This window comes from Oryzias latipes, chromosome 7 (genome assembly GCF_053564925.1).
Source record: "Oryzias latipes strain Hd-rR chromosome 7, Olatipes_Hd-rR_3.1".
Lineage (NCBI taxonomy): Eukaryota > Metazoa > Chordata > Actinopteri > Beloniformes > Adrianichthyidae > Oryzias > Oryzias latipes.
This window is the reverse complement of record NC_136243.1, coordinates 16,559,291-16,587,221: the sequence shown is the minus strand read 5'-3', so window position 1 is coordinate 16,587,221 and position 27,931 is coordinate 16,559,291. Positions and strand designations below refer to the sequence as shown.

The 27,931-nt window shown below is 39.3% G+C and overlaps 1 protein-coding gene across 2 annotated transcripts in view; it reads right to left on the bottom strand.

Moving 5' to 3' along the window:
* The window catches only part of scube3 (signal peptide, CUB domain, EGF-like 3), a 95,426-nt gene extending 68,975 nt beyond the window's left edge, over positions 1–26,451 (bottom strand). For both annotated transcript variants that reach the window (XM_011477411.4, XM_011477412.4), the window contains exon 1: positions 25,926–26,451. In XM_011477411.4, coding sequence (XP_011475713.1) covers positions 25,926–26,025 — 100 coding nt within the window. In that variant the 5' untranslated portion in view covers positions 26,026–26,451. The remainder of the gene's footprint in view (positions 1–25,925) is intronic.
* Positions 26,452–27,931: the final 1,480 nt, after the last annotated feature.

Here is a 27,931-nt window from a genome sequence, read left to right as displayed (position 1 = left end):
GTTGTTTTTGCTATTTGTTCATTTATTGCAAGTTATATCGTCATTGCAATATTGATCTATAATATCGTATTTCGCGAGTTTTCCTCATATCGTAAAGCCCTAGGTGGCGCTCAAAGTATTCTTTGTCCGTTAACTTTTCGGTTGTCATAGCAGTCATGTTTTTGACTATTATGTCAGATGCCCTGTGCTGAACTTTGTGTAATCATATGGGCTCCCCTTCGTTTTGCATTTTCTTGATGATTTTTTGGTGGTCAATTCTCCTTCTTTAATCCCAGTCGTTGCATCTCTACGGTCGGCCGTTTTCGAACCTGGGTGTTCAGCTTTATCAAAGTAAGACGTGTGGTCCTCCACCTGTCTGGATTCATCTTCTGCCATGAATCTTGATGGTTCGTTAATGCAAGCCTCTCTGCCCACTTTAAAATCCCTCGTATTTGTGCTGCGTGTCGTCTTTTCAATCTGTTGGACGTATGACGAAGAGGGATTTTTGTCCCTGTTGGGCCACCTGTATTTTGCTATGTGTGCGTCATTCCCTACGGTATTCGCTTGATCGTTCTGGCTTGTTCAGTCCCGGACCACCGTGATTCTTTTCTGGATGTTTCTCTGCCTTGCGTTTCTGGTCTCTCCTTTTTTTTACCATTGGTGCATGTACATTTTTGGTGCTAACATTACGTGCAGGTTCCATATCTCACCATGTCGATTCTCTGTTGGAATCTGTGCCTCTGCTGGCTTTCTAAGGTGTGGTGAATACACAAACAGAACCCTCTCTTTAACTTACTACTTGATCTCATTTTCTCAGATTTGTCGTTTATTCCCTTTTTCTCAAGAATTCTAAAACTGACTAGTTTTGCTAAAATACAGATATTCATTGCTAAGACTGATCTGCTTTTGTCTTTTATCCATGCATCGTTTCCTGAGCCTGCGACCCCCTACTCCCAGCAGTAGGGGGTTTCTAGTGGATGGCGTAAAACCCTGAACAAGAAGTTGGCTGGCTTCCAAGTTCCACAGTCTCTGCTCGTCCTGCGGCTTCCCTGCAGATCGCGCCGCCTGCACTCCTTGAGAATTGGTGCCACAGCGAATGCACTCCACATACCTATTTCCGTACTGAAAGTGATGGGGCGGTGGCCCTCCTCCGCGTTCAAAAGAGACATCAGACTTAAATTGACCAACATATTAGCAGCACAAAGGAAAATATTTTCTTGTATTATGGATTTTGAATACTATGTTACGCCAGGTGGAAGCCTCGTATTTAGGATGTTACTTAAGCTCGTATTAGTATGCCAGATGGTAGCGTCGAATTTGGACGTTAAGTAAGAAATAATAATCATGCGAATAAACACAAACCAACTCATGCGATGTAATTCAAAAACACGGATGTGAACAATACCTAGATTTACAGCTAAATCAAATATCTGTCTGTGTACATCTCATTACAATGCATGGAAGACACAGAAGATGTTTAGAGATTGGATTTATTTATTTTAAAAAGCATCGGTAATGACGTTCATGAGGTCATTCAGTCTCTCTCTGTGTTGTGCTAAGATATGTTCTCCCTGCCAGAATTTGTTTTCTCTGTCGAGGCACGACTTCAAATATTGTTGATTTGTTTCGTAGCACTCATATTTTGCCCCAAAAACATAAAAAGAAGGTGGATGTTTAATTTGATCTCATGATAGCAAAACTTGCTTTTTCTTGATGAAAAAGCAAGTTTGAAAGAAGCCTGACAGAATCTGTGCCCCCCAAGGATTTGCAGTGGAAGTAACAATTGTTAATTGATTGCCCCTTGTTAAATGCTTCCATAACAAAATAACTTTCGAAAATTATGTTTCTTATTCCATTTTAGCCAAACAAAAGTCTTTTCTTTTTTTACACAAAAAGCTGTCGCAACTGTAGCGACTATGTCACAGCTGCAAGCTTTTTAAAGTGACATGTTTCTCCTGATTCACAACGATTTGTATAAAGATATAATCATAAATGCAGTTTTAATCTGCCACAAGAACATGGTAAAAACACCAAACACATAATTTTGAACATACTGGGTCTTTAAAAAAACCTAATACAAACTGCAAACGATATTTTCTTGCTGGGATTTTTAAAATAAAGCCAGTAATCTTTTATAAATAATTTATTCAGTTCTGCTCATTACATTTACTAAAAAACCAATGAATGAACCCACATGATCTTTAAATCATGATCATGATCTTGGCTAATATTAACAAGCTCCAAACATGCAGTACATAATTCAAAATATTTCAAAATAACAGATATTTTAAGCTAAATTGTGGTTATTCATTTTGGGTTGAATTTATTTTATAACAAATGTTCTCTTAGAAAAGAAGAAGCAAATCCAAACTCATTTTTAACATCTTGGTTTTTTATTACCCTTATATTCTTTAATAGCAAAATAATTTCCCCCAATCAATGTTTAAAATTTGATGACATCTTGATTCAACTTCTATCTGCTCAATAAAGTAATAAAGAGATTCCTGTAGCATAAAACCAGACTTCAAAAATAATTTGACTCCCATTTTATTTAAAGTGGATGTTACAGAAAAGCATCAGATAACACAACTAGAGTGCTACATGGGCTAATTTGTACATATAAACACTAGTTTGGAAAATGAGCATTGCATGATGTGAAAGTAAACAGATTGAAAGTCAGTGTGCTGAACTTTGCAAGTTAAGTATTTGAAAATGAGCTGACGCCATTTAGTTGTACCAGAAGATGTGGGCACAAACACTTAAACACAATAAATTTTACCACACGATCTCAAGAAAAAGACAGAGAGAGCTGTTGGCTTTCTTCATAGAGTTAAATATCCAACAATAACGCATTTTTGTCAAATGAGAAGTCGATTCGCATCATTTTTTGGCTCACAAAATCAAAAGGATATAAAAGAGGATGAAATCTTGACCCATAAACGAATATAATCCATATCTGTCAGAGCGCTGTTTAAACATCCAGCCCTAAATGTTACTGGGAGCCTTCCAGCAAACACATGGGCGAGAGGAGCTAAATGTGCCGGCCTTGTTGGAAACCCACAGCGCCTTTGCCGTGGAAATAAACATGTCAGAATCAATACATTCTTTGCTTCAGTCCAGGGGACAATCCTCTGAGAGCAATGTGTTCACTAATGCTTTTCGGTAATTGACTCATGCTCAAGATGAAAAGATTGTGTTTCTTTCTTTTTCTTTTTTTTTTAAACTCAGTCTTTCATTCTTTTGTGTTGAGGAATCAAAGGCGTTGGGAACAAGTTAAGGCAGCAGAAAATGAAGTCGGGGCTTCGAGACAAGGATGAATAAACAAAGTCAAAACAACAAAAGCCAACAAGAAAGACATGTTAGGCAATACTCAGATGTTTTGAATGTTTTCTCCAGGGAGTGTGTCATTTTGAATATTGCCCCTTTTGTATCTCTACCGCGGTTCAAGCACTTGAGGATATTAAAGCCCCCAAATGGACCATAGTTTGTTTTTACATTCACTGGAATATTGAATTCTAAGGATTTTTACTGGATAATGAGGAATGTGTCCTCGGCTCTGGAGCGGACTCGACGCACGCTCCATTATATCCTCATTAAAACTTAAAATTTGCTGTGCATCAGGACTTCTGAACACTGAAAAGCATAATCGTGCGCCCTTACTCAGCAAAGAAAACTTGCTGGAAAGGGTTGCACAATACAAGGATTTAATATAATTGCACAAAATTAGCGAGATAAATCACCTCTTTGTTGTCAGGGACAGTGATTAGGAGTTTCTTTGAAATGTAGTTCTTTTATTTTAAAGCGGGCCTTACATGCGAGTCGGAGGCGCCGCAGGGGGCTGCTGGCTGCAGAGGTGAGACCTTGTCAGAGGTGTGCTTCCTCCCTGATTTATGGGAGGGCCCTGGGAGAAGCAGTGTAATTTAACTGACTGAAGGGGGTGTGCAGGAATGGGACTCAAAGGAAAAAGCCTGAGTGTGTGGGAGAATTGTAGGTTCGAAAGTGTGTAGTTCAAACACAGGGCAATGTTTACTTTGAGTGTTCAGACCCACGCTGTTTGCTTTGCCCCAAACCTGCCCCCTTCCATGCCATCACCCTTGCTTCAGATACAGAAATAGCCGAATTGAAGGGGAGGCATCCGTAGATTAGAGCTTGTGCCACACCACCTTTAATCAGATTTGGAAATTTTATCAAAAATAAAAGATTAACTAAGCCATCTGGAGATTAAATGCCTCATTTTCATTAGCTCCTTGTGGCAGAGGCAGGAGGGTGCTGGGTTCATTGCCATTAAAGTGTGTTCTGAGGATCACTGTTTGTAAAAGTGTATAATTAAAAAGGAAAGTATTGTAATTATCCGTCCTTGAACCACACTTACACTATAGTTTGGGTTGCGGTGGAGCAGGATGGGGTTAAGGACTACATAATGACTGAAGGTGCAGAGCAGCCGGGACCTCTTTTATCTTCACCGCATTTGTCGCAAATGACCCATGTGATGTTACCAAGCAAGGCATTGTGTCTGGAACAGTCTGTAGTTCTGCTTTGAGCTCATGTAGAACAAAAGGAACAGCATTTGGAGATTGTGCAGGTTTTAAAATCTAAAAGGTCAGAAATATTAATGAAGCCTTTTTATTTTTTAATTTAGAAGGCAGGTGGACTCGAATAGACCGAGCATCTGCTGTTGGGCCTTTCGGTGGGTCACCTACAGCTCAAATATTTATTTAAAAAAATAGATTTTATACTTATATTTTATAAGCTATGAAGTCGTTAAAAAACACATTCTTAGAAGTAGATTGGAATAAAGATTAATATAGTTAGACAATAATGTAACCCCATGTGACTCCAGATTTAAAGTCCCACTCCGATCATCTTTTGATCTATTGTAAAAGGGTTCCCAGTAGTCTTGTAATTATGAATATGCTGTTTTTAGATAAAATCATAAAACCGGTGTCGTTTTCTAGGACATAATTTCAGCAGAGCGGTAAAGGTTAATTAGAAATTTAGATCTGAATTGTGGGGGGAGGGGACTGTTTGTGCAACCCCACCCCCCCTTCCCATCTGGCGTAACTCTCTGTTTACACAATCTCCCGCTAGCCTACAGTCCCTCACACCCCCAACCTAACAACACTGGTGCAGCAAAAATGGCAAGCAAGATTGAAGCTATGCTTTTGAGCCAGATGAGAAAAAAATAGACCTTCATGGGTTTAGTCTTAATTATTCACATCATAAGTCATTCATATATGGAGCCCGTGTCCTGACAGAGAAAAAATAAAATATGTCTCGTTCCCACTAATTAATATTCCGTTCCAACGAATTACTATTTCGTTCGCACAAATTAATTTTTCGAGGGAACAAAATAGCCTTTCATGGGAACAGAATATTAATTTGTGGGAACAAGATGTAAATTTTCCATGTCAGGACACGTGCTCCATATTCATAAACACAGATATGCTCTCGGTCCTGCCACTAAAGCGGTAACTTCCATGTCTCTGTGACCCACATTGGTTCAAGAAAGGAAAAAGAAAAACAAGAATGATCAATTTATTATTATCTCAAGAATATAATAATAATATCATAAGATTTAAGATGCCCAAGCTTGCTGCTTCACCATACCGTAGCGATTCTCCAGACATAGCTCCTAGTTCCGCCGCAGAGCTCTTTTGCTCGTCATGTAGGTGTAGGTACCATAACCATTCAGCCTGCAACAACCGTTCGGGGTCCTTCGACTAGTGCTGACGTCACAGTATGTGATTGGCTGTCCGTTAGTCCGATGACGTGTCAGATAGTGATTGGTCTGACCAAATTACGATACTGCCATAGAAGAAGATATTATGTGGTCTGTTGCAAACAAACAGAGCTCAGACACAGAGCGAGATTATCTTCTAAACGCTCTTTTATTATTGTTGTGATTATTATTAAGTGCATTGCAGCTGAACGGACTGCAGTCAGAGCCCTCCTCTGTACCGCACACTTTAACAAAGCACCTTCCCTGCCTGTGAACACGAAGCTACGAGACTCCAGCTGCTCTGCTTAGAGACACGGTTCGCTTGGTTTATTGTAACAGCCACAGATCTTTTTACAAAGTGGGGTTGTGGCAAAATCTCTATAAATACTATTTCAAAGAATAATGTCAGACACAACTTATGAAGGAAAACAACTTTGGGTTACAAAAGGAAACGTGAAATGAAAATATCTAGAGCCCGAGCAGATCTCCGCGCTACGTAGTTTGTCCAAGTGGGGCTACCGTAGTGTGACGTTATCCTCAGTAGAAAGGACCCCGAACAGTTATTGCAGGCCGAATGTTTACGGTACCTACACCGGCATTCGGGCAGTTGGCTTGCCGTCTTTTATTAACATACTCATTAGCAGTCACTTTACATCCGAAGGCTAGTAGGCTACATGCTACCTAGCCTATCATTTGTCCTATTGTCTTTGAACGCATCACAGTTACTGGGCCGTGGTGATTGGTCGAGATGCATTATGGGATATGTGTGATGCATGATGGGATACGTAGCATGTAGCCTTCGGATGTTAAGTGACTGCTAACGAGTATGTTAATAAAAGACAAGTAGCCTTCGGATGTTAAGTGACTGCTAATGAGTCACCTGACATCATTAATGTTACTAAAAGACAAATCCTGAATATTATTATTCCTATATTTCTACAATACCCCATACCACAACTTGCTGGCCGGTAGACGGACAGCCAGCTGCCCGGATGCTGGCATGACAAACAAAAGAGCTCTGCGGCAGAGCTAGGAGCAACGTCCGGAGAATCGCTGCAGTATGGCGAAGCAGCAAGCTTGGGCATCATAAATCTTATGATATTTTTCTTATATTCATTGAGACAATAATAAATTGATCATTAATGTTTTTTTTTCCTTTCTTAAACCAATGTGGGTCACAGAGACTCGGAAGTTACCGCTGAAAGTGGCTTTTGTGGCAAGATGAGGAACATATCCGTGTTTATGAATGACTTATGACGTAAATAATTATTTTTATTTGCACAAATTATTTATTCCGTTCTCACAAATTAATTATTTCGTTCACAAAAATTTATTATTTCGAGGGAACGAAATAGTATTTAGTGGGAACGGAATATTAATTTGTGGGAACAAGATATTAATTTGTGGGCGCAAGATATATTTTATTTTTTCCATGTCAGGACACGGGCTCCGCAGTAAACAACATTTTTTATCACTACAAAAAAATGCCCGTCAGAAATAAGTTTAAAAATTCTTAGAAAATAGGCAGATTTTCTTTAAATAAGCAAAAGAAAGCTGCCAATGGTGTAAGAAAATGAACAAGAAATCTTCTATTTTCTATTTTAAGATTAGTTTGCTTTCTAAAAACTTTCTTTAAAGATTGTCGTTCCCAGAAAATTCGTCTTTTACCTTCTTAAGATTCTGTTTTTGCAGTGCATAACCATTCTATCAACATAAAACAATTATTTCACCTATCAGATCTGACTTGGATTTGCAAAACTTGTCCTGTGTCCACCTTCGACATGATTCAAAGCTGTCCTCTAAACCGAAGTCTCCGAGAGATTCATCACAGCTCTGTGTGATGTTTCATTTTTAGGTTGTCCGAGGCAGCACAGCAGCCAGCCTCCCACCACACATGAGAAAAAAAAAAGAAGAAAAAAAAAGGTTGAGATGAATTGCAGACGTCAACATAACAGGATTTAGCATCTCACCAAGCTGCTGCCCAGATCCCCTTCTCAGCTAATAAAAGGCCACACTGTTGGCTGTCCAACAACCCTCTATAAAGTTGTGAATAAAAATATCCACAGCTTCCATTTGGGATATTTACACTCATCCTTCACACACTCTAAAATGTTTAGGAATCTTAACCACTGACTGATCCAGAGCTTTCAAACGCTGTGATCACAATTTCAAAAGCCTCTGGTTCCTGCCTGGTCGGAGCCTAAAATTAATCCAAAGCTGACGGGGAATTAAATTTCAGGACATGTCAACAAATTAGGAAACAATTTTCTGTATCTAAATGTGTCTTTTTTAATGCTACACATTTTCAGCTGCTTTCCTACCTTTTTTTATCTCTACAAAATTTAAAATATTATCTTCGTTGATAATCATGTCTGCTAATCCAGCTGTAAGGTTTAACATTAAGAAAGCCTTAAAGGCAGTGACTGACATTTTTTTAATTAAAATTTAAATATTCTGGTACTCAATAAATGTGAAAAGAAATGAAAGAATAGTTAAAAGAAAAAATTCTTCAGGTAATTAAACAGGTAGATTTTTGAGTTATGCTTCGCCGAAAATCCTAATAAATAAAATTATTTCCTTTTTTCTTTTTAAATAAAGTCAACAAAGATTTTCAATTTTATTACATTTGCAGGAATGCATTTGTGCATCAAAGCTGAAATTAAATCCTTATTTTACTTAACAAAATACTGAATTTTTATCTGCGAGGCCCACTGAATTAAAGTTTCTTCATATTTCAGGTAAATCCTTAACAAACGATGCAGCTTGCAACCCTGTCAAGCGTAAGTTTCTGCCCCAAAAGTTACATTGTCATGGTTGTTTGTTTTTTATTTTTTACCTTTTTTTTTCTAAGAAAAAAAATAAACCAAGGTGTATTTTTCATTTCACATGCTCAGCTTCTGTGCTCCCAAACGCTGCTCTGTGAGCCGTGTTGGGGGCGTCTCTGTAACAACATCCGACCAGCTCTCCGCCAAACACATACAGACTCTTTGTACCAACTTCTTCAATCTGTCGACGCCTCTGTGAGCACTTCACAGAGCTCACGCCACAACAGAGAAGGGCCGCGCTGGGCCTGGAGACATGAGGAGCGAGTCCACTCACCTGGCCTCATTTATAAAACATTTCTCAAGGTACTTCCAGCTCGGGCTCCTTGAATGAAGAATGGCCCCTCTCTGTGATTTTGATCATAGGCCGAGCATCTGGTGTTGTGCCTTTCCTTTAGCATGTGTGGCCTTAATAGACTGTGACTCACAGACCTCCAGACCACCTCCAGAAGGAAAACACTTATTACAGTAATTAAGTGAACCATAGAGTAATAATAAGAGAGTAGAAGGAGAAGGCGATCGACCCCCCCTCCCTGTGTCAAAGTTCTTATTTGTGAAATTATCACATCCAGTGTCACTTTTTCTGGAGTCAAAGTAACAAGATGTTCATTTGTTTTTTTTCTTGGTCTTTAACATGTTCCTTCAACTGTTAATGGCTTTTTGGCCTCATGGAGAATATTTTATATGCAGGAAGGGTGGCACCTAGTCCAGCTGTATACCTTATATTTATACAACCAGGGCTAACTGACATGACACTCTCCCCTGTGCACACAGCAATTACATTCATTGGAGGTTGCTGTGGCCAGATACGGGACCAACTATAAAGACGGCAACACAGCAATTACAGCCGAAGTGTGATATTTTTAGTTGTTTCCTGTCAAACGGAGGTATAAAGCGAACGCTTGTCTGTGTAAGCTGTGAAACAGCTATTAACTACCAACGCTCAGAAAAGTTCAGCAGATCGGACAGGCACTTCAGTCAAAGGCTGACAGACAGCGCATTCACATTAATGTCTTACTCAGAATGTCACAGCCGAGATAATAAAAAAGCAGTTTTTTGAAAGGATGTGCCAAATGAGTCGTGTTGAGAAATTTTGTTCTATGCGCTAACGATGAAAATGTGATGCGTGTTTCATTGCAAACTGTGAGGTAATGTTTCTTTTTCACCACTATGAGGGGCAGGTTCGGAGGTGAGGGTTGGATGTTGCGTTATCGCAGTTTCGTTAAGTTGTCTGAAAAAAAAAAAGGCACCGTATTATTGACCTGTACAGCATTCCAAAATGTCACGGTTGTCAGCAGAACACGGTTGAGACACAGGGCACAGTTAGGTTTTAGGGTGTATACAAACTGGAAAGGGCCGACCAAGTCCGCCTAATTTGGATCCAGGGTCCACTTGGGGTGCATCCAAACTGAAAAATTTGACTGTATTTTCAGGGGAAGTAAACTCTGGTTTACTTGATGTAAACCAAATGTGTCCAATCTGAATTCACCGCGCTTAAGCCTGGCTGTCTGTCTGCGGGCGAAAAATGGCAAATCTGTAAGGAGGTGGCCTGCACAAAATTTTAGGGTTGTAGATCACTGGATGAGCCTGTAGAGCAAAATTGTTCATGCACATTTTTTTAAACAGGCATGGTGTGGGCGACGGATATCAGCAAAGACTTAAGCAATATGTAAGGGGGGAAGTAGGCACATCGTATGGATTTTACGTTTTTCAACACCCCCCAAAGCTTGTACACTGTGCAAGGAGCCAGTTAGTGCTGTTCAAGCAATAAGTGTGAGCCAGTTGCACCCTCCTTGCATTAGTAATGAGAAAATTAGGCAATCAGAGCGTAGTTTGTGTGGGCCTCCTAAGGGGGACTTATGAATCACCTGCACACCCCATTTATGCAATGTCAGTAAGGAGCCAATACGTGCACTTCACTACTGACTAGAGTGCAGCACAAAGCCATCGTATGACAGGATCACCTGTACCGCATAGGTGCGTGTAAATTACATCATCCTTACAAATATTTTACTATACATTTACCACTTGCGTGACAATGGTACATTCCATTGTCATTTCGTCCCCTCAGGGGAACTGCAAGACACATCTGCTCCTCCTTTAAGATGCGGCCGCACCTTTCTACGACCCTCCACGGGTCCAGACAACCCAAGAACCTGCAGCATTCGAACAGGTCACCCCCCCCCACCACCCTACCCCCTGGTAGAAAACTAACACCGGCTGAATTCTGTGACAAAGCCAAATGGAAAAAAGCAGAGGAAAATCGCAGATGAAAGTGGCAACAGATCTAGAGCTCCACAAGCAGATTACACATCCAGGATCAAGGACACGGACATTAAAATCCAGCTTCAGCCAGTGTGCGACATCAAGGATTGAGTCTTGATGATCAATACTAGAATTACTACACACATTATTAATGACAACGCAGCATTTAAGAGCTTGGAGGTAACTCTCGGGTCAGAGGGGATACGTAAATGGTACTCGACGCAAAGGAGTCGCTCAGTGAAGGGGAATGCAGAAATGTTCCTGATCAAAAGCACTGAACAGCAAAAAACAACATAGGGAGATATGTTATCGATTCCATCACATCCCTAGAACATTATTTCTACACGGTCAGCCACCTTAATCAAGGAGAAAATGTTAGTGGACTAAGATAGTACTACTTTTAACATTCACACACATGGTGAGAGGCCTTGGTTTGAATGCTGGGACCTTTCTATGCGGAGTTAGCATGTTTTCTCCGTGCATGTGCGAGTCTTCTCCAGGCACACTCCTAAGACACGCTTTATAGGTTAATTGGTGACTCTGCATTGTCCTAAGGTGTGAATGTGAATGTGTGACCCTAAAATAGACTGTCAAAATCCTCCCACTTTCACCTAACAGTGGCTGGACAGGCTCCAGCCTAGGGCTGCTGACCCCAGCAACCCTGTGACCCTGCTGAGGTCAACTTTAAAACCTGACTAAAGCTATCAACAGCACAGAGGAGAAATCATCTTTGTCTTACAAGTTGTTTTATTTTTTTATAAATGTACTTTACGGCTATGGTTTTGCATTAATTGACTCTTTTTTAACTGGACTAAGTTTTGCTTCTGAAGAACTCATATTACAAATACAAAAGGAAGATCCTTAAAACTGAAAAAAATCCTGCAGACTCTGTCTTCTCATCAACAACTGGATAAAAGATCCACAGAAAATGATTTATTTAACCAACAACTTTATTTTTTCCCTGTAAAACCAAGAGATCTGAACATAATCACAAACTTGCTGCAGTACATTTTTACACACTCAAGTTTTTAACTGCTCCTGCTAGTTTGTAAATCACTCACTGGTGTGGCGCCAAAACACAAGATTGATATTCTTGTGTGCCGCCGATGGAACTTCGGGTTGGAACCAGAAAGTATGAAGCTGCTCTCAGCTGCTTTGCTGCATGCAAAAAAAATAAAAACAAATCATCTTCCTTATGACCCTAAATGTAAATCTAACATGTTTAAACTCCAAATAAAACATGAACATGTCCTATATTTAAGTTTAAATTGGTTTCTGTGCCTGCCCCCCCCCCCCCACCCCCCCCCCCAACCACGCAGACCTCGTAGATTTCTGACTCTGGCCTCTTTTGTTTTTTTTTAAATACTAATTAAGTGTGTTTTACCTATGTTGATTATTTAATTACCTAATTAATTTCTTTTTAAATAGAAAATCTTATCTGAATCTAAATTACAAACAGGAAAAATTAAGAAATTTAGGGATACCAGGTCTGATTTGTATACTTATTAACCACCTAAATAATTTAAAAAGCAAAAAAAACGTTTGTAAAATCACCATCATTAATCATCTACTGACCTTAATTACTTTTAAATTACACAAAGGATGTTTCAGTCAACCCTTGCCAATAATGTGCATGTAATTATAGGGTCAATGTGATCATTAATACACCTAAAACAAAACTGGAAGAAAGCTGCTGCGGCAGAGAAAAACTTCAATTACCAAAGTGTACAATCTCATAAGTGAAGAATTTTAAAGCTTCGGTATTTTAGGCATATCTCTAAGAAATAAACAAACTCTACTTGTATTACTTAGTTTTGCCCTTGATGTGTCTCATTTGGATGAAAAACAACACCCCAAAAGGTTAATTACCTTCAAAAATATTAATTACCTATCATTTTTATTTAGTTTTCCTTCCTGTTACTCTTGGCGTCCATCAGTTACAAGAACCTAATTTTTGGGTTTTTTTCAAAAAATAAAAGAAGTTATTTCTGTTTTTTGCTTTTTGATCACTTGGAATGCATTGGGTTTTTTTTAGTTTAAATGTATGGAATACCTGAGACTCAGTTGTGAAAAACCTGTGCAGAGGTGAACCGCACACAAAGCATGAAACTGGCTTTGTGTTCCCTTTTATACCAAATTTGCTCAGGAGTGATTAAAAAAAAAGTAAAGCACAATGGCGTGGAAACCTGCAGAACTTTTAACTGATCGAACGTCTCTGGATCATGACTCAGGTAAAAAAAATAATAATAATAATGTCTTTGATTTCACTAAATTTATTTATCTTTGCAGTGGTATAAAAATGCTTTTTTATTCTATATTATATGGGCTAACATCTAACACTACTTTTCTGAGTTAAGGTCTGTCAAAGTGTCACTGAAAGTCCAACTCTTTCAGATATAAACTCTTATATTATGGTCTGAGTGAGTACTTGATTCTGATTGGCTGCAGGGTGTCCAATAAAAGGTTAATTTCTGATAATGGACACCTCATCATGCTAATCGCTTACATATTCAAACTAATACTGTGAACGTCTCAGCACTGTAAGAGGTAGACACCAGGAGAAAACTTAAACGTGGAGGAGATAACATCCATCCTTTCATGCATCCAACAACATGACAGGCTAATACTAAATTTGTAACGCTAGTTAAGATGTATGCATTTTTAAATGTACGTCTTTACAGATAAGCAGCAATGCTTTCTTTTTTTTCTCTTGTTTTTTTGTAGACAAAAGTCTAATAAGTAGTCTAGTTTAAAGTTTCCTTTTTTTTCTTTTTCTTATGTTAGCCTTGCTTCAAAGACGAATCAAGCAGGTCCAGCATGGTGTGGGAGCAAGTTTTAATTAAAATATAAAAAAGTACTGACTACAATATGTTTTCCAATATACCGACAAATATCCTTAAATGTCCTTTTGTCATTTTGAATAATGAAATTATTTTATAGCAAATCAAAAAAGTGAAAAAAAGTGTATAAAAATAATACGGTTTTTAGTTTTATTTAGTTTTTCAATGGGTCTACATCCCAAAATGTTTTTAAAAAGAAAAACAATAACCGGAATTGCACAAAAATCCGCTTATAAAAACAGACTTGAACGCATGTTCAATTTGGCGGTTTTAGGGCTGTTAATAAGCCTTTTTACTCATAATGCACTGGGGAAACTTATAAGATAATTTGACTTATTAAAGAAAACAATTCAAATCAGGTTTCTGCAATTGATCAGTTCGCTTACTGTGCAGGATTTTTCCATTACTAAGCAGAATAAGAGCATTTCCTTTCACTTCCAGCCGTCTCTAAAACTGGAGCTTACCATGAGGAATGTAAACACACACAGTCTGTAAACAAGGCTCTCTCTGACCCCCAACCCCCCTGTGACAACGCTGAAAACCACAGACCAGCCTAATGACGTCCCTCTCTGACCCCACCAAACTACCAAAGACAGACGCAGCCCCATTATTCAACCTGGAGGTCACAGAGGAGACTGAGAAAGAGGGTGAAAGGGGAGGAAGGATGGCGCGGCACCGCTTCGGAGAGATCAGACACTGAGATGACAGCCCCTTTTGATTTCTTTTTTGAAATCTTTCAATGGTCAAAGAGAGCGGTGCAACACATAAATAAATGTAGGTGCTCAGATGGCGGAGTGGGTGGGTTAAAGGATTAATGATCTATGCATCGCTGCAGCTTGCTGAGGGAGACTGAGTAAGCCATCAGCACTAGTGAAAGGGGCTCCAAAGGTGAGTCCAAAACTGTGGGGGGGGGGGGGGGGGCTTAGAATGCACTGACTCAATACTCCCCTGAAACCAGCTGAGATGTCAGCACAGCACTGCATCTGCGCCCAGAACAAAGCCTACTGACAGGGTGAGAGGCGAGGAGAGGAAGAAAGAAGACGTTTCCAATTTTAACCACACAATGCCACTGTTTGAAAGGAGCATCACAGGCCGCATTTGGGACATATTTTTCAGATTAAAGAAAGACAAGTCCCAATCGAGACATGTTTTTCTTTGCACTTATAGATGCATAGGTTCAGTATCTTCTCTGTTTTTTTTTTTTTATCTCAAACTTGATTTTGAAGCAGTTGTGCTGAGATTCACCAGAAAGTTTGTTGAACTACACGTTCCTTCTCCTGAATGTACAGCTAAGCCTATAGCGGTCACAAGGGTCTCCCCATCTGCTGATAAAGGGATTTTTCTGCTCATGGAAGGCAGAAAAGATGCCATGACAGACAAGTTTCAATAACTGATAGATTCCCCTGAGTTGGCCATAAGCTGGGAACCTGCTGCGTCTGCCACTTGTGCTTTTGTTTGGCTCTAATCTGACATTTGTACGGTTTATATGATACCCAACAAAGAGAGTAAAAGTTCACGTTTGGCATGTGCGTGCAAATGAGCAGAGAAGGCAGTTGTTGAATTTGATACGAGGTAAAAGAAAACCAGAGCTTTTGATTGAACTCTGACAAACAAAGCACACTACAGAGTGAAAAACTAACCACTTCCAGGAGACTATAAACATGTTGGGAAATGTTTGCTCTTCACAAGGAAGCTAGCCTGGCTTAGCCTAAAGACTGTAAACAAGGTTAGCTAGCTTGGCTCTGTCTGAACCTCTAAATCTTAAATGAACTTGTTTGCTTAATTTGTACAAAAATTAAACAAAAGTCTAAGAACAACAATTCAATGTTCAGAGTTCAAACTTTTTCAGCTCTTAGTAGTTGCCAGCCCTAATTTTGCCTTAATTTAGGTAAACATACGTGGCAAACCGCTGGTCAGAGTTTGGCTAAATGAGCTAACTCTTCTTCCAAGCTGGCCTAAACTCACATGTTGCTACAGAACCAAGCAAGCTACTCGTAAAGGCAGCAGTTTTGATCCTTCAAATGTTACAGCGCACAATGGAAACTCAACCTACAACCCATATGGAACAGACAATAGGCTGTGTCTCTATGTTAAGCTGGCTCATCATTTGAGTTTGCACCATTTTCATCAGAAAGGGACGTTGTTGGCAGACCCAAATGCACAAGAATAGCTTGATGGCAGAATGTATATACATTGAATTTTGAATATGAAAAATATGAAAAACAACTAAATTAAAACTGACAAAGCCAGAAACTAAGGATGAAGTGACAAGAAGGGTAAGGATCTGACAGAGACAAGCTTACAGGTACTTGGGGTTTTTGACTAAAACAAAAACAGTGATGTAATTGGAAACTCAAAGACTCACTCACTTTGATGTTTTTAACATGTTCTTGTGGCATTTTTCTAATGATAGCGGACATTAGGCTAAAAAAATTGCAATTTTGAGTATTTCTTTATTCAAATTGTTGTGAATCAGGAGCAGACGAAAAAGTGCAGTTTGAAAATTTGAAAATACACTGGGCGGGCCACAAGCTCCTTGCTCTGCCCCATTCGGATGAATCCACATGCAGACAATTAAATTCATGTAAGTCTTTTTCTTCCTAGACAGAGCTGCAATCTGGCAAAAAAACTGTACAGCTTGATGGCTCTGATATTGCTCCTCAGTTTTGTTGCACCGGTGATGTTAGGTTGGGGATGTTAGGGGATGATGCTAGCAGGAGAGAGTGTAAACAGATGGATGAAGGGCAATGAAAGACCGAGAGGGGAGGCGGGGTTTTTCTATGACAATGGTCCCGCCCACAATTTCGTATGAACAATTGCCGCTCTGTAGAACCTATGTAATGGAAAACATAACAGGTTTTTTTTGGCTAAAAACTGCAAATTCATGACTGTAGAAAAACACTGAGCATAAAAAAGAACATGGGAAAGACAATAACATCACAACACTAACAGCATAAACTCTTAACATTTTAAGACTATACTTTTATTTATGAAATAGTAACTTAAAAACTGGAAACAATTGGGGAAAAATGTCCCTGTTGCAACTGTCTACTTATCATTGTTATTAATTGCTTTGGACTTGCAAGAAAGGTGACATTTTTCAGAAACATTCAAAAGATATCAAAATGACAAACTACAAAAAAGTGCAAGAGTATTTTAAACTTTCTTTTGAGAATTCCATTTAGAAATGTCACCTCAGTTGTAACAGATTTGTGAATTTCTTAGTACAAAGTGACTGAAGGATAAATGAACCGGTTCTGTGGTGTCCTTATGTGGTGCCAGTTAATATGATTACATGGTTAAAAGCTATAAAGCATTCGACCCATTGTTTTCCCGTTTTGTCATTATTTCTTTCTTTTTTACAGTATCTTCCACCATTTTTTGCCGCTTAACTCCTTCTACAATTATTCAGCTATTTTAACCATGTTTTGCCTCCATTGAAACACATGGGGAATCCTTGGTGCAGAAGCTCGCTGGTTTGATACTGGCATTTTTCACGAAAATTTCCTTTTTTGTTGTGCAGTTTTCACTTTATTTATGGTCAACTATGATGATTTTTTTTTTTTTTGCCAATTGTTACCCTTTAAGTTTCATTTTCCTTCTGCAATATAGCATTCAGCTCCTAGTTTTTTTAAGTGTTTCAATCGTTTGTGTTTTGTAGGTCACTTTGACCATTTTTATTTTAACTAGCAGGTAACTTAAATTGCTACTACAGTATACTAATGATTTTAAAGTGCCAAGACTAAAGACTATTTGTTCATGTTTTGCAAAACAATGTGTTTCTTTGTAAGTATGCAGAAAACTATTAGCAAAAAGCAAAGAAAAGCACACATCTGAAATGCTCCTATTAAAATTCTAGGTGGAAAACCTTGAGTTGGTGAGTCAAATTTTTTAAGGCCAGAATCTTTGACACTCCGCTGCAAAGAGGAAAGCGTCTCGGTTTTACATTCCAGCAGCCAAGATGAAAGTGAGCGGCTGTCCAGAACGAAGCTCCACTAAATCACCTCCAGACAGATTTGACTTTACGTCTGCCTGTAAATATGCTTCTCTCTTGGTAGCCTGTCTACCTTCAGACAAAATTTTAAATGTTTTTTATCAAACTGCATATCATTTAAACTGAGGCCTAGAAATTGCTTTACAAATATTGGAACTTGGAGCCTGAATCCTCTATTTTGGTTCCCATCAAACTGTGATGTGATGAAGTGTCATTTTGGGACATGGAGAGCACTTGTTACCATTTATGCTAAAAATCCCTCAGCGCTACACCGCTCTGGGACAAAAGCATATCAAGTGTTTTCAACACCTCAGTAATGCCAAGATAATAACCTTTCTGCTCTCTCAGCCACTCTGTAACAGCGTGTACAGTTTTACTGGAGCACCACTTGTGAGGTGGTTGCTTCAGAGTGTGTGAATAGATTGGGGAGAAGAAGCTGTTCAGTCATCAGCAGGTGACCAGGGACCAATGTGAGGCTCAAAGTGTCCTAGTCGGATCAAAAGAAGAACTTTCTGACCCAGACTGCCTGCTGCAGATAATGAAGAGGAAGAGAGACACTTTGGTGTTTATGAAATTATTTTTAAATAAAAATAATACGTTACAGATTAGGATTTATTATCTTTTTCATCTAAAGTTCAAAAAGAAACCAAATATTTTGACTGTAAAAACATCTAAACTGCAATACTTATTGCAATTGGCGCTCAAATATACAAACAGACTGAACACAAATATTAAATTTATTTTTAACTAATAAGCTGAAAATGATTGCAGACTGCAACAAAAACATTTGACATATTTTTTAGAGTATGTCATGTTTTTTTTTGTTTTTTTTTTGCATAGTCTAGCCGGGGGTGCGACTTATCCTCAGGTGCGACTTATATGTGATTTAAAAAAGAAATAGCACCACCCACTAGTGGGCACTGTAGGTGTGTAATAGTATTTGCTACTGACAACAACGCAGTCGAAGAGGCACTGCTCAGTCTTACGCTGGGGCTGACGGAATTGTTCTAAAGCGACACAGAGGAGGAAGAAGGATTTAGTGATTCGATGTAATATAAAGAGTTTAGTTGACTTGTTAGCATATTCTTTATGCTGTGGTTATCTGAATAACTGTTCATATGTTGCACTAATATTCTAGATTCCTTTCATGAAGCTAAATAAGCATCAATGTGTTGTGGTAGTGAACGTGCAGATATTCAGCCTAATATTGTTTTTTATTCCATTATTATGATTTGCCTTTCAAGATGAAATGTCCGTTCTTGGTCCTGTATTTTGTTAAATAAATTTCTCCCAAAAGTGCGACTAGTATAGGATTTTTTTTCTTCATTATGCACTCTTTGGCTGCTACTTATAGTCCTAATCAATTTATAATCTGAAAAATACTGTATGCTTTTTGTTTGCCTGCCACATGGATCTAGTCTCTACCCAAGAAGAGTTTCTATTACCTCTGCATTTGAATCAATGACTACAGTCAAAGATAAATGCTAAAGTGTTTTTGAAATGACGAAGCTTTATAACTGGCCATATTTACAAGAGGAAATGCACTTGACCCTATTTCTCCTGTCCTCTGTGTAAACTGCAGAAGAAGGCCAAGACTGAGTAAGAAAAATAATAATTATAAAAAATCAAAACCCATTTTCACATTCATAAGGGTTGACCCTGAGTTTTGAAAATGGTTACAGCCCATGCACTCACTCAAAGATACATATATCCATGCAGAAGTACCCATTTACTAATAAAAATCAATATCAGTAAGCATATTCCTATATTTAATGAGTCCTATCACTTTTATTATTATTAATAATACAAGAATGACAGCTCTTCAAAGTGAGTAAACCAGCACTAGGTTAATTAAATAAATAAGAAGAATGGCTGAAACTGATAAAATAAGTGAAAAAACAAAACCCATAAAAGCTCAACATGATAAAACTAAAACACAAATGAAATGAAAAACAATAACAAGAGTTTAGCATGAAGCAATTTCCACTGTGGGTTCAATATGATGAGAGAAGTATTAAAGCAACAAAGCAGTTGTAGTTAATTAGTTATTTCAACCAGGTAGGAAATTTAATGGGAGCGAGGACGGAGCAGTAGCAGAGAACCTGACAAATAAACAAGATAACTGAAAAAAAAAACATTAATAAAACTGTACGAACAAAACAAACAAATGAACAGATACTTACTGTACCCCACCATCAAAAAGGCCACACCTAGATGACCCTAAAATACCACTGTACCAGGTGAAAGGAAAAGAGGGTAGGTTTTGAACTAAAAAATAAAACAAACGGAAACCAGTCAAAGTAATGTAGCCATAGTCAAACCCGATCCTACCACTGACTGAATAGAGCAGTAACCGTCCAGTCATGTGACAAGCCAAGAAATTTAAAATCAGGGGAGGTGCTCAGCAATTCAGACCATAAATAAGGTAAGTTAAATGATCAGGTAGGTAAAAGAAAGTTACATAATCAGGCACAAACAGTAGAGTTTGGTCAAGGTCAAATGGGTCAGGAACTATACGAACAAGATAATGAATGGCTCTACCATCCATAAACACAAATGTGTGTCTGAATTATCACACACACAAATAATATTCCACCAATTTTTTTCTCCAAAATGCATTTCTGTGACCCTGTTGGCAAAAGTCTCAGATCAAAGAAGAAGAGACACAAGATATTCAAAAGGAAACAGAACAGTCTTTTGCAGAATTCAACTCAAACAAAAGATGCAGAAAGGGTAGATATTATAGCACTCCGTGGTCAACTGAAAATGTACTTTCCTGGCAAATAATTCGGGACATGAAATATGTTTAGTCTCACAGTCCTAAACTTTAGGTAACATCAAATTAAAAAGTTCATTTTTTGTGTGTGTGTGTACAATAATTAATCTACAACAGCAGCCTAAATCATCCATAGAACAGTAATGGCAGGGAAAACAAGAATTTACAGCACAAAGTCATTTCACAAACATGCTGCCTGGGCTTTAGTCTGGCTTCTTTAACATAGTTATCGCTCCAAATTGAATCTTGTAACCACAAAAAATCGTAGGATTTGATTGTCCTCTCGCCTCTCAGAAAGGATGCTCTGTTATTTTCTGTTCTAAAGAAGATGCTACAGTAGCACCAGACTACTTCTATTTGAAAATGCTTAACTTAAACATCCTCTGTAAAGAAAAAAATAACCATCTCTTTAAACGATATAGTTATTTCTACGCAATGCTACTCAAGAAGGCTTCATCTGTTTTTTCCTTTTTAAAAGGAAATGTGCACAGACTTGAGGTAAGGTGACCTTGGCAAAGGGGTTTGACTTTGTTACTGTTAACCTCCTGTAAAACTTAGATTGAACTGAAAAGACCTTCTAAAGTGTCATGTTGAGGAGCATCCCAGTGACCTTTTTGGAGGGGGCGATGTACAGGTGACCTGGACACAAAAATGGTCAGATCTTACAGTCAGGAAACAACTTTAATGGGTGGATAATGCTGGAGGTCAGAGGCAGGGTGAAGGAGACTTAAATGTTTTGTGTTTCAGTCAGCTGATAAGTGTTGATCGTGTAAATGGTCGAGGAGTCACAGTATGTCAGTGTATGTTAGGTGCCACCTGCGACATCTCTGTTGCTAAAGGGTTAATGCAATTCTTTAGGTCCAACTCCAATCCTCTTTTGATCTATTTTAACGTCTTCCCAGTGGGGTTTTAATGCCGTTTTTTAGCTAAATCAAAAAACCTGTCATTTTCTGGGACAAGGTTTCTTGGAGCGGCTTTAATTCAACAGAAATTCACCTCTGAGTTGCGAGTGGGACTGTTTGCGCGGAGTAAGCCTGTCCCCACTTCACATTGTCCCTTTGTTCACACTCTTTTCCACTAGCTTACAGTCTCCCACAACCCCTAATTTAACATTAGTGGTGCAACAAAAATAAAGAGCAATTTTAGAGCTATGCATACGTACAGTTTTGAACTAAATGCCAGCTCAGACTAAGAAAATAAACATGGATGTATTCTTTTCCATCTGCACCTGATTCACAACAATTTGAATAAAGAAATACTCAGAAATGTCGTTGTAATCATAATTCTCTCAACATGTGTCGTCCATCATGTGTTAAACACCAAAAACATTTGTCAATAGGTGGAAATTTAGGTAGAAGATAAGAAAGGTAACAGAAGAAGTGTGCATGCGCCAAAAGGCGTGAGTGTCTTCCAACTGTTCTGGATGCAGAAAAAAATAACTTAATAGTAGCTCAAGACTTAACCTTTTTATTCATCGACATAATAAACCGGTGACCAGAATGCATGTGTATTCCGCCTACCACCCTCCTTTCATCTTGTTGGTGAGGATATCTTTTGCTACAAGGCAGAACATTTTAGAGAATAACAGGCCTGGAATGGTGATATCCTGCTACATTGGCAAGGCCCACAGCGACAACATTTATTCCACACTTAACAGACTGAAGGTAAAACTTTTGCAATTGCATAAGTGGGCTGATGAAAGAGTGTCACAGCATGTTGCAGCATTGAGAGCTCTGGACGCAAATTCGGGGAAAACTGGGACAACTGTTCATCTCACACGCTGATCTCAGTGCTGCTGAAAACAAACTGTTGCTGGAAGAAAATCTGAAGTTGTAATGACTTTCTCAGGACAATCGCCGGGCAATTCAAAAAGCTTCACTTCTTTCATCATCAGAATGAGCTCCGCAGGAGAGGAGATTAACATGTGTGTCCCCCAAGTTTTCTGCCCAAAAAAGCTTACACTAAACAATGAAAAAGCTTTAGATGTCGTTTCAAAGCGCATTTAGCAAATGACAAACACTGGCCAGCTGCATCTGCAAGATGCAACAACTCTGGAAAAAAGGAGATATTGCCAAAATGTGTAGATCTGCATCTAGTAAAGTGAGAGAAGTTTGTGTTCTAGAAAGGACCCATTTGTTAAAATCTCCAAACTAAACCACAAGCAGTGTAAAGTTAGATATCTGAGCCACTTGAGGATTCTGAATTCGAACTATTTCGACAGTCTCTGACATCATCCAGTGGGGATCTGAATGGTGACACTGAAACCTGCAGTGGGGCAAATACGTGTTGAAGTTTACTCCGCCCACTTAAGCAGGTTTGAAAATTGGAAATGGGATGAAAGAAAGTAAAGTTTGAAGGGGTCCCCCATGGCTGACTAGTCTGCCAATCAAAAGAAAATGTGCAAAGTTGAGCTAAGAACAATCATAAAGATTCATTTTTATCCCCCTCCACAAACACAGTTGGTATGGATAAGAAATAGAGCAAAAATTATGATATAAAAATATGAACCAGACTATAAATAAATGAATTTTATGTCTGTGAGATTTTTTAACATGTGGATCCATAGAAAGTCTTTTCTGCAACCTGCCTCTAGTGGTATTTTAGGAAACTGCAACTTTTGGGACTTCCTGGTTGGTTCCAAGTTTGGGTACGGACGGCGGGGCTTGAGCCAGCAAAAATACCAGCCATTTAGGGCATTTATTCTTTTTTTTAACTCAAGATAGGATTTAGTAAGCACAATTGTTGCCCTTTCACATGCAGAAACGAATGTGTTACTTTTAAAATGATGCTTTTTTGCATTTTTTTTATTTTAGAGGAACAAAAATCCCTCATGTGTTCGGCCGTTTCACCCACTTTTCAAATCTTCTGTACACACATCAAACATTCAGGTTAAGTTACACAGTATGTAGCTGCAGAGATGGATCTGTCCACAAATTAGGATTGTTTCATATTAAGTTTAAAATAAAGTTCATTTTTAAATATAAACAGTATCATTTTACTGATATTGTTTTATTTAAGACCTATAAGGTTGTATTTCTCCTCCTTTATTTCTACTTTAAAAATTTCATTTAAGTGATATTGAAGCATCTTTGACATTTTTTGTTGTTTTTTAAATTTAGTATAATATTCAGTAGTTTTGGCGAAGCTTATTAGATATACTCTCTGTTAGATTGAGTTGCTTCCTATATAAAAACAAAGTTTGCATTTTGCATTTGATCATGGTTACTTAGCCGGCACCTCCTACATTCTAAGTGACCCTCTGTGCAACAAGTTTGAAAAACCCAGGTCTAAATCATGAACAAAGATCACACAAAGGTGATTATCTAAAGATGGATGTTTAAAGATGCTTTAAAGATGTCATAAAACACAAAAACCCATAAGTCTGATAGCTGGAAGACAGTGACTGATGTACCATCCATTTGGTTTCTTTAACAAAAGTTTTCTAAACTTTTGTTTGCCAATGTACAAAGCATTCTTTGTGTGGAACTGCAGCTCTTTATGCCAAGAAATAATAAGTATATATATATATATATATATATATATATATATATATATATATATATATATATATATATATATATATAAAGGGAAAGCTGCACTTGTCTTTTTTTGTGTGTGCTAAAGATACAATCAGCACATTGGCTCCCAGGGACCTCCAACAGGGGGTTTAATGCAGTCGTCGCCTGTGGCTGACAAAGAAAAACTGCAGCTACTTCATTAAATGCCAAGGAAAGGAAGCAGGGACAAAGCAAACAAAGCAAGAGAAGAGGGCTGAGTAAGTGACTGAGGGTTGGGGGATTTCTTCTTCCCTTTCCATCGGTTCCTTAGAGGAGACTCAGTCAGCATCTCAAGGTAAGCCTCCCCATCACTTGGGCCTCATATTGCCGAGGCTACTTGGTTCCCACAGTGTGTCAGGGCTCCAAAGTGGCCTTCCTCCCCGCTTCAGCAGCCCTGCGTCTTTAGACCCCCAGGCCCCAGAGCAGAGGTTACACCAACACAACCAGCCACAGCAGCATGTCAGCCCAACACCAACCGTTGCCTTGGTGCCGGTGTATTAGCAAAGAGCTCCCGACTCTGTTTGGAGGAAAAGACAGAGACAGAGTTCCTGACTCTGCCTGAAGGAAAGTGATTTGCCATGACGTATACGGCTCCCCTCTTTCATTTACTCCTCACTTGTAGCTGCTCGCTGTATCTCTTCCTCTGTGCATTTAATTTCTCCCGATTCGCTGCACTCATTTTTCCCTTCCTTGTCATTCCACCACCACATCCTCAAATCCTCCTTCCATCCCTTGCTCCTTCACTCCCCCCCCCCCCCTTTTTTTTTGAGCAATGACTGGTGGCAGAATGCAGTGCCTTGATTAGACTGACACTGATGAAAGGCAACATCTGTATTGAATAAATACTGTCCCCCGTTCTCTGCCATCCCATGGTACTTCCTTTTTTTTGTTGTTGCTGTTTTCAAAATAAACTCCATCTTACAGGCTTTTCAGTGCACCAGAGTTGCCATCAACTTCAAAACACATTTTGGCATTTCAGCCTGACAGGAAAAGTCTCCCCCAAAGAACAAGGACAAATGCGTCAGTGCCTCCGCACCGACAAACAGGGACATTGTCCACCGGGCTTCAACAAACAGGTGCATGGCATTACCGAGCGTCTCACACGCTGCAGCATTCCGCAGCACAAGGAAGTGTGTAATCGATGTTGTGGAAAATAAAGTGAGAAAAAAAGTAGTTCTAATTGCAAAATGTAAATATTGAGTTTTCCCACAAGTGGGGGCAGACCACCCAGGATGCAAAACAGTTACCCGCCCCCTTTCTCTCTCTTTTTCTCACTCTCTTCTTGGCTTGTCGGTCGCCCCATAGATATCTTTTTTTTTTTTTTGTGAAACATCACCAACCACAATTGACACTCTCACACAAACCATGATGTGTCTTTGCATGCAAATACTTTCTGGCTTGGATTTGGGGAGAGGGAGGGGGGGGATGAAAACCTGGTGGGAGGCAGCTGACTGGACCCCGGTCTCTCATTCCTGAAAGGTTGCTCTGCTCTGAATGATTTCTTACAGGATGAGTGGACATTAGAGAGCGGCCAGCTTGGCAGGACAGGACTGAATCGTTGCAGGGTCTGACACACAGACACTCCTCCAGGACTGTTACAGGCTGGTGTCAAATACTTGTCTGGGCTGTGACAAATACCTCCTGGCAGTCTCCTTCCAATTACCTGCAGGACTGGCTATGAAACATAACTGTTTGCCTGAAGATCAAAGGCCGGGGCCACGGTCTCCAACAAGGGCAGACTCACAGGAAACTTCATTTCAGTCTTTTCATCCAATCTGCATGAATATGAGCAACTTTGCATGCTGACACTTCAGGAAAAGGCTGTGAAATAAATGGAATGAAGCACTGGCACAAAGGAGAGCATGCGTTTGAGCCAAAATGAAAAGAAATGGATCCATTCTTTCAAAATGCATCTTTTAAAAAAAAAATTACATTTTAAGCTTCAATTTTTTTAAACATAAGAAATAACCTACCTTGAGTGGTTTTACTTCCTGAAGCTGACTGCTGGACAAAAGCGACCAAGCAGAAGCCCACAAATCCAACGCTTGCTCGTATCAAAGCGTGCAGATACATGGTAACTTTGACTGTAGTTCTACAGCACCACTTTCGGAGGATCTACGGCGCACCGGAGGACAGACAGACAGACACGGGCGCGTTTGGAGTTAAATGTCTCTTGTTATTCCCTCTGAGTCCGAGCGCCCTGCTGATTGAACATCGGACGATCCCTTTCTTTCTTCTCTTTCTTTTCCCCTCACCGGCTGCTTATTTGAGTTTGGAGTGATCCGTCAGGAGGACAGCCCGGCAACGCGGAGCGCAGGAAGGCTCTTCTGTTGTCATGTTGCGAGCCCAGACCCGGTGTCAATTTAAGAAAGAGAGAGGGAGAGAGGAAGAGAGATTATGGCAAGCTCGAAAGGGGGAGGAGAGAGCTGGGACGCGTCCACGCCGCGCCGCACCGCGCCGCGCCGCGCCGCGCTCCGGACGCAGCGCCTGTTCTCCTCTGGGGAGGGGAAGGGAGGGAAAGGGGGAGGCTCATTTGGTTCCCCCCTTTTTGTTCTGCAGGGCTTTCCACGCTAACACCGCTTTGATTCAAAAGAAAAGCGGGCTCCACGGTGCCGGTTACCTGCGCAAAACCCAAGTTGTGGCGCAAGCTTGGAAAATGCAGAGATGGATGATGCTGTAGACCAGGCATGTCCAAAGTCCGGCCTGTGGGCAAAGTGCTGCAATTTTTTCAAATTTATATCAGCCTAAAGGCAACTCTCATAAAATTAATAATATGGAGCCCCCGGCACTTTCTAAGAACTATGATTTATTGACTCCAATTGGCTAAGTTACCTTATAAGCTACTGTAAACTTGCTGCTACAACCTGTGGCTATTAACCTTTAGATCCTCCAGTGTTATAAAAACATTCCTAGTGCCGTTTTAATCATAATTATTTTGATTTGGCCAAAATCAAAAAGCCTGTCTCATTTTCTAGGACATAGTTTCTGCAGAGAGGCAGGACTTCAGTAGAAATTCACATCTGAGTTTTTGGCAGGACTGTTAGCAGAGTGAGCCTTCCCTCATCTCCCAAGATCTCTTTGTTTTACACTTTGTTTACAGTTTACAGCCCTCACAACCCCAATCTAACATTACTGGTCCATCGATATTGGAGCTATCCAGCTGTACAGTTCTGAGCCATGCAGCTCAGACGAGGAAATCAAAGACGTACATATATCTATTTGTCTTTAATCGGATGAATGGAGAGAAGCAGGGAGCTTGTGGCCCGCCAATTGTAATTTGTACCTACAACTACAAGCTTTTTCAAATTGCATTTTTCATCCGCTCCTTATTCACAAGGATTTCAATATAGAAACTCTCAGAAATGCAACTTTAATCTTAATTTTCTTTATTCCATCATGAGAGAAGTGTCACAAGGACACGTTAAAATACCAAAAACAGGATTTTCCTTGGAGTGGGTCTTTAATGGCCAAACAAGAAGAACATAATTATTTGTTTTACTACGATAAATAGTGTTTTGTGCTTCCGAATAAAATAACACTTTGTGCTATTTTCCTGATCACATGATTTCAAATTTAAAGGTTTACACAATATGAACCCAGATTTCATTTTAACGAAGAATTTTTCCAGACAGACCTTTTCTTGATTTTATTTCTAGTCTTCAAATATGAAATTTACAATAATTTAATAGGTTAATATGAATTTTGGATTTATTTCCATTAAGTATCCTATTGCAATATAATTAACATTGAATAGTTTGTTTGCAATTGCTGTTTTTTCAAGGGTTTAAAGAATCCAGGCCGATTCTCACACATTTTCACTCACCAAATTTGGTCCTTGGAAAAGTCCGGACACCATGGTGTAGACACTCGGGAGAATTAGAAACTTTGTAATGATTAATAAACTTCTATGGAAGCTGCAGGGCTTTAATTGGCCTGCCCAGCATACTGATCATGTATTAAAACCTGTCATAAAATTAGA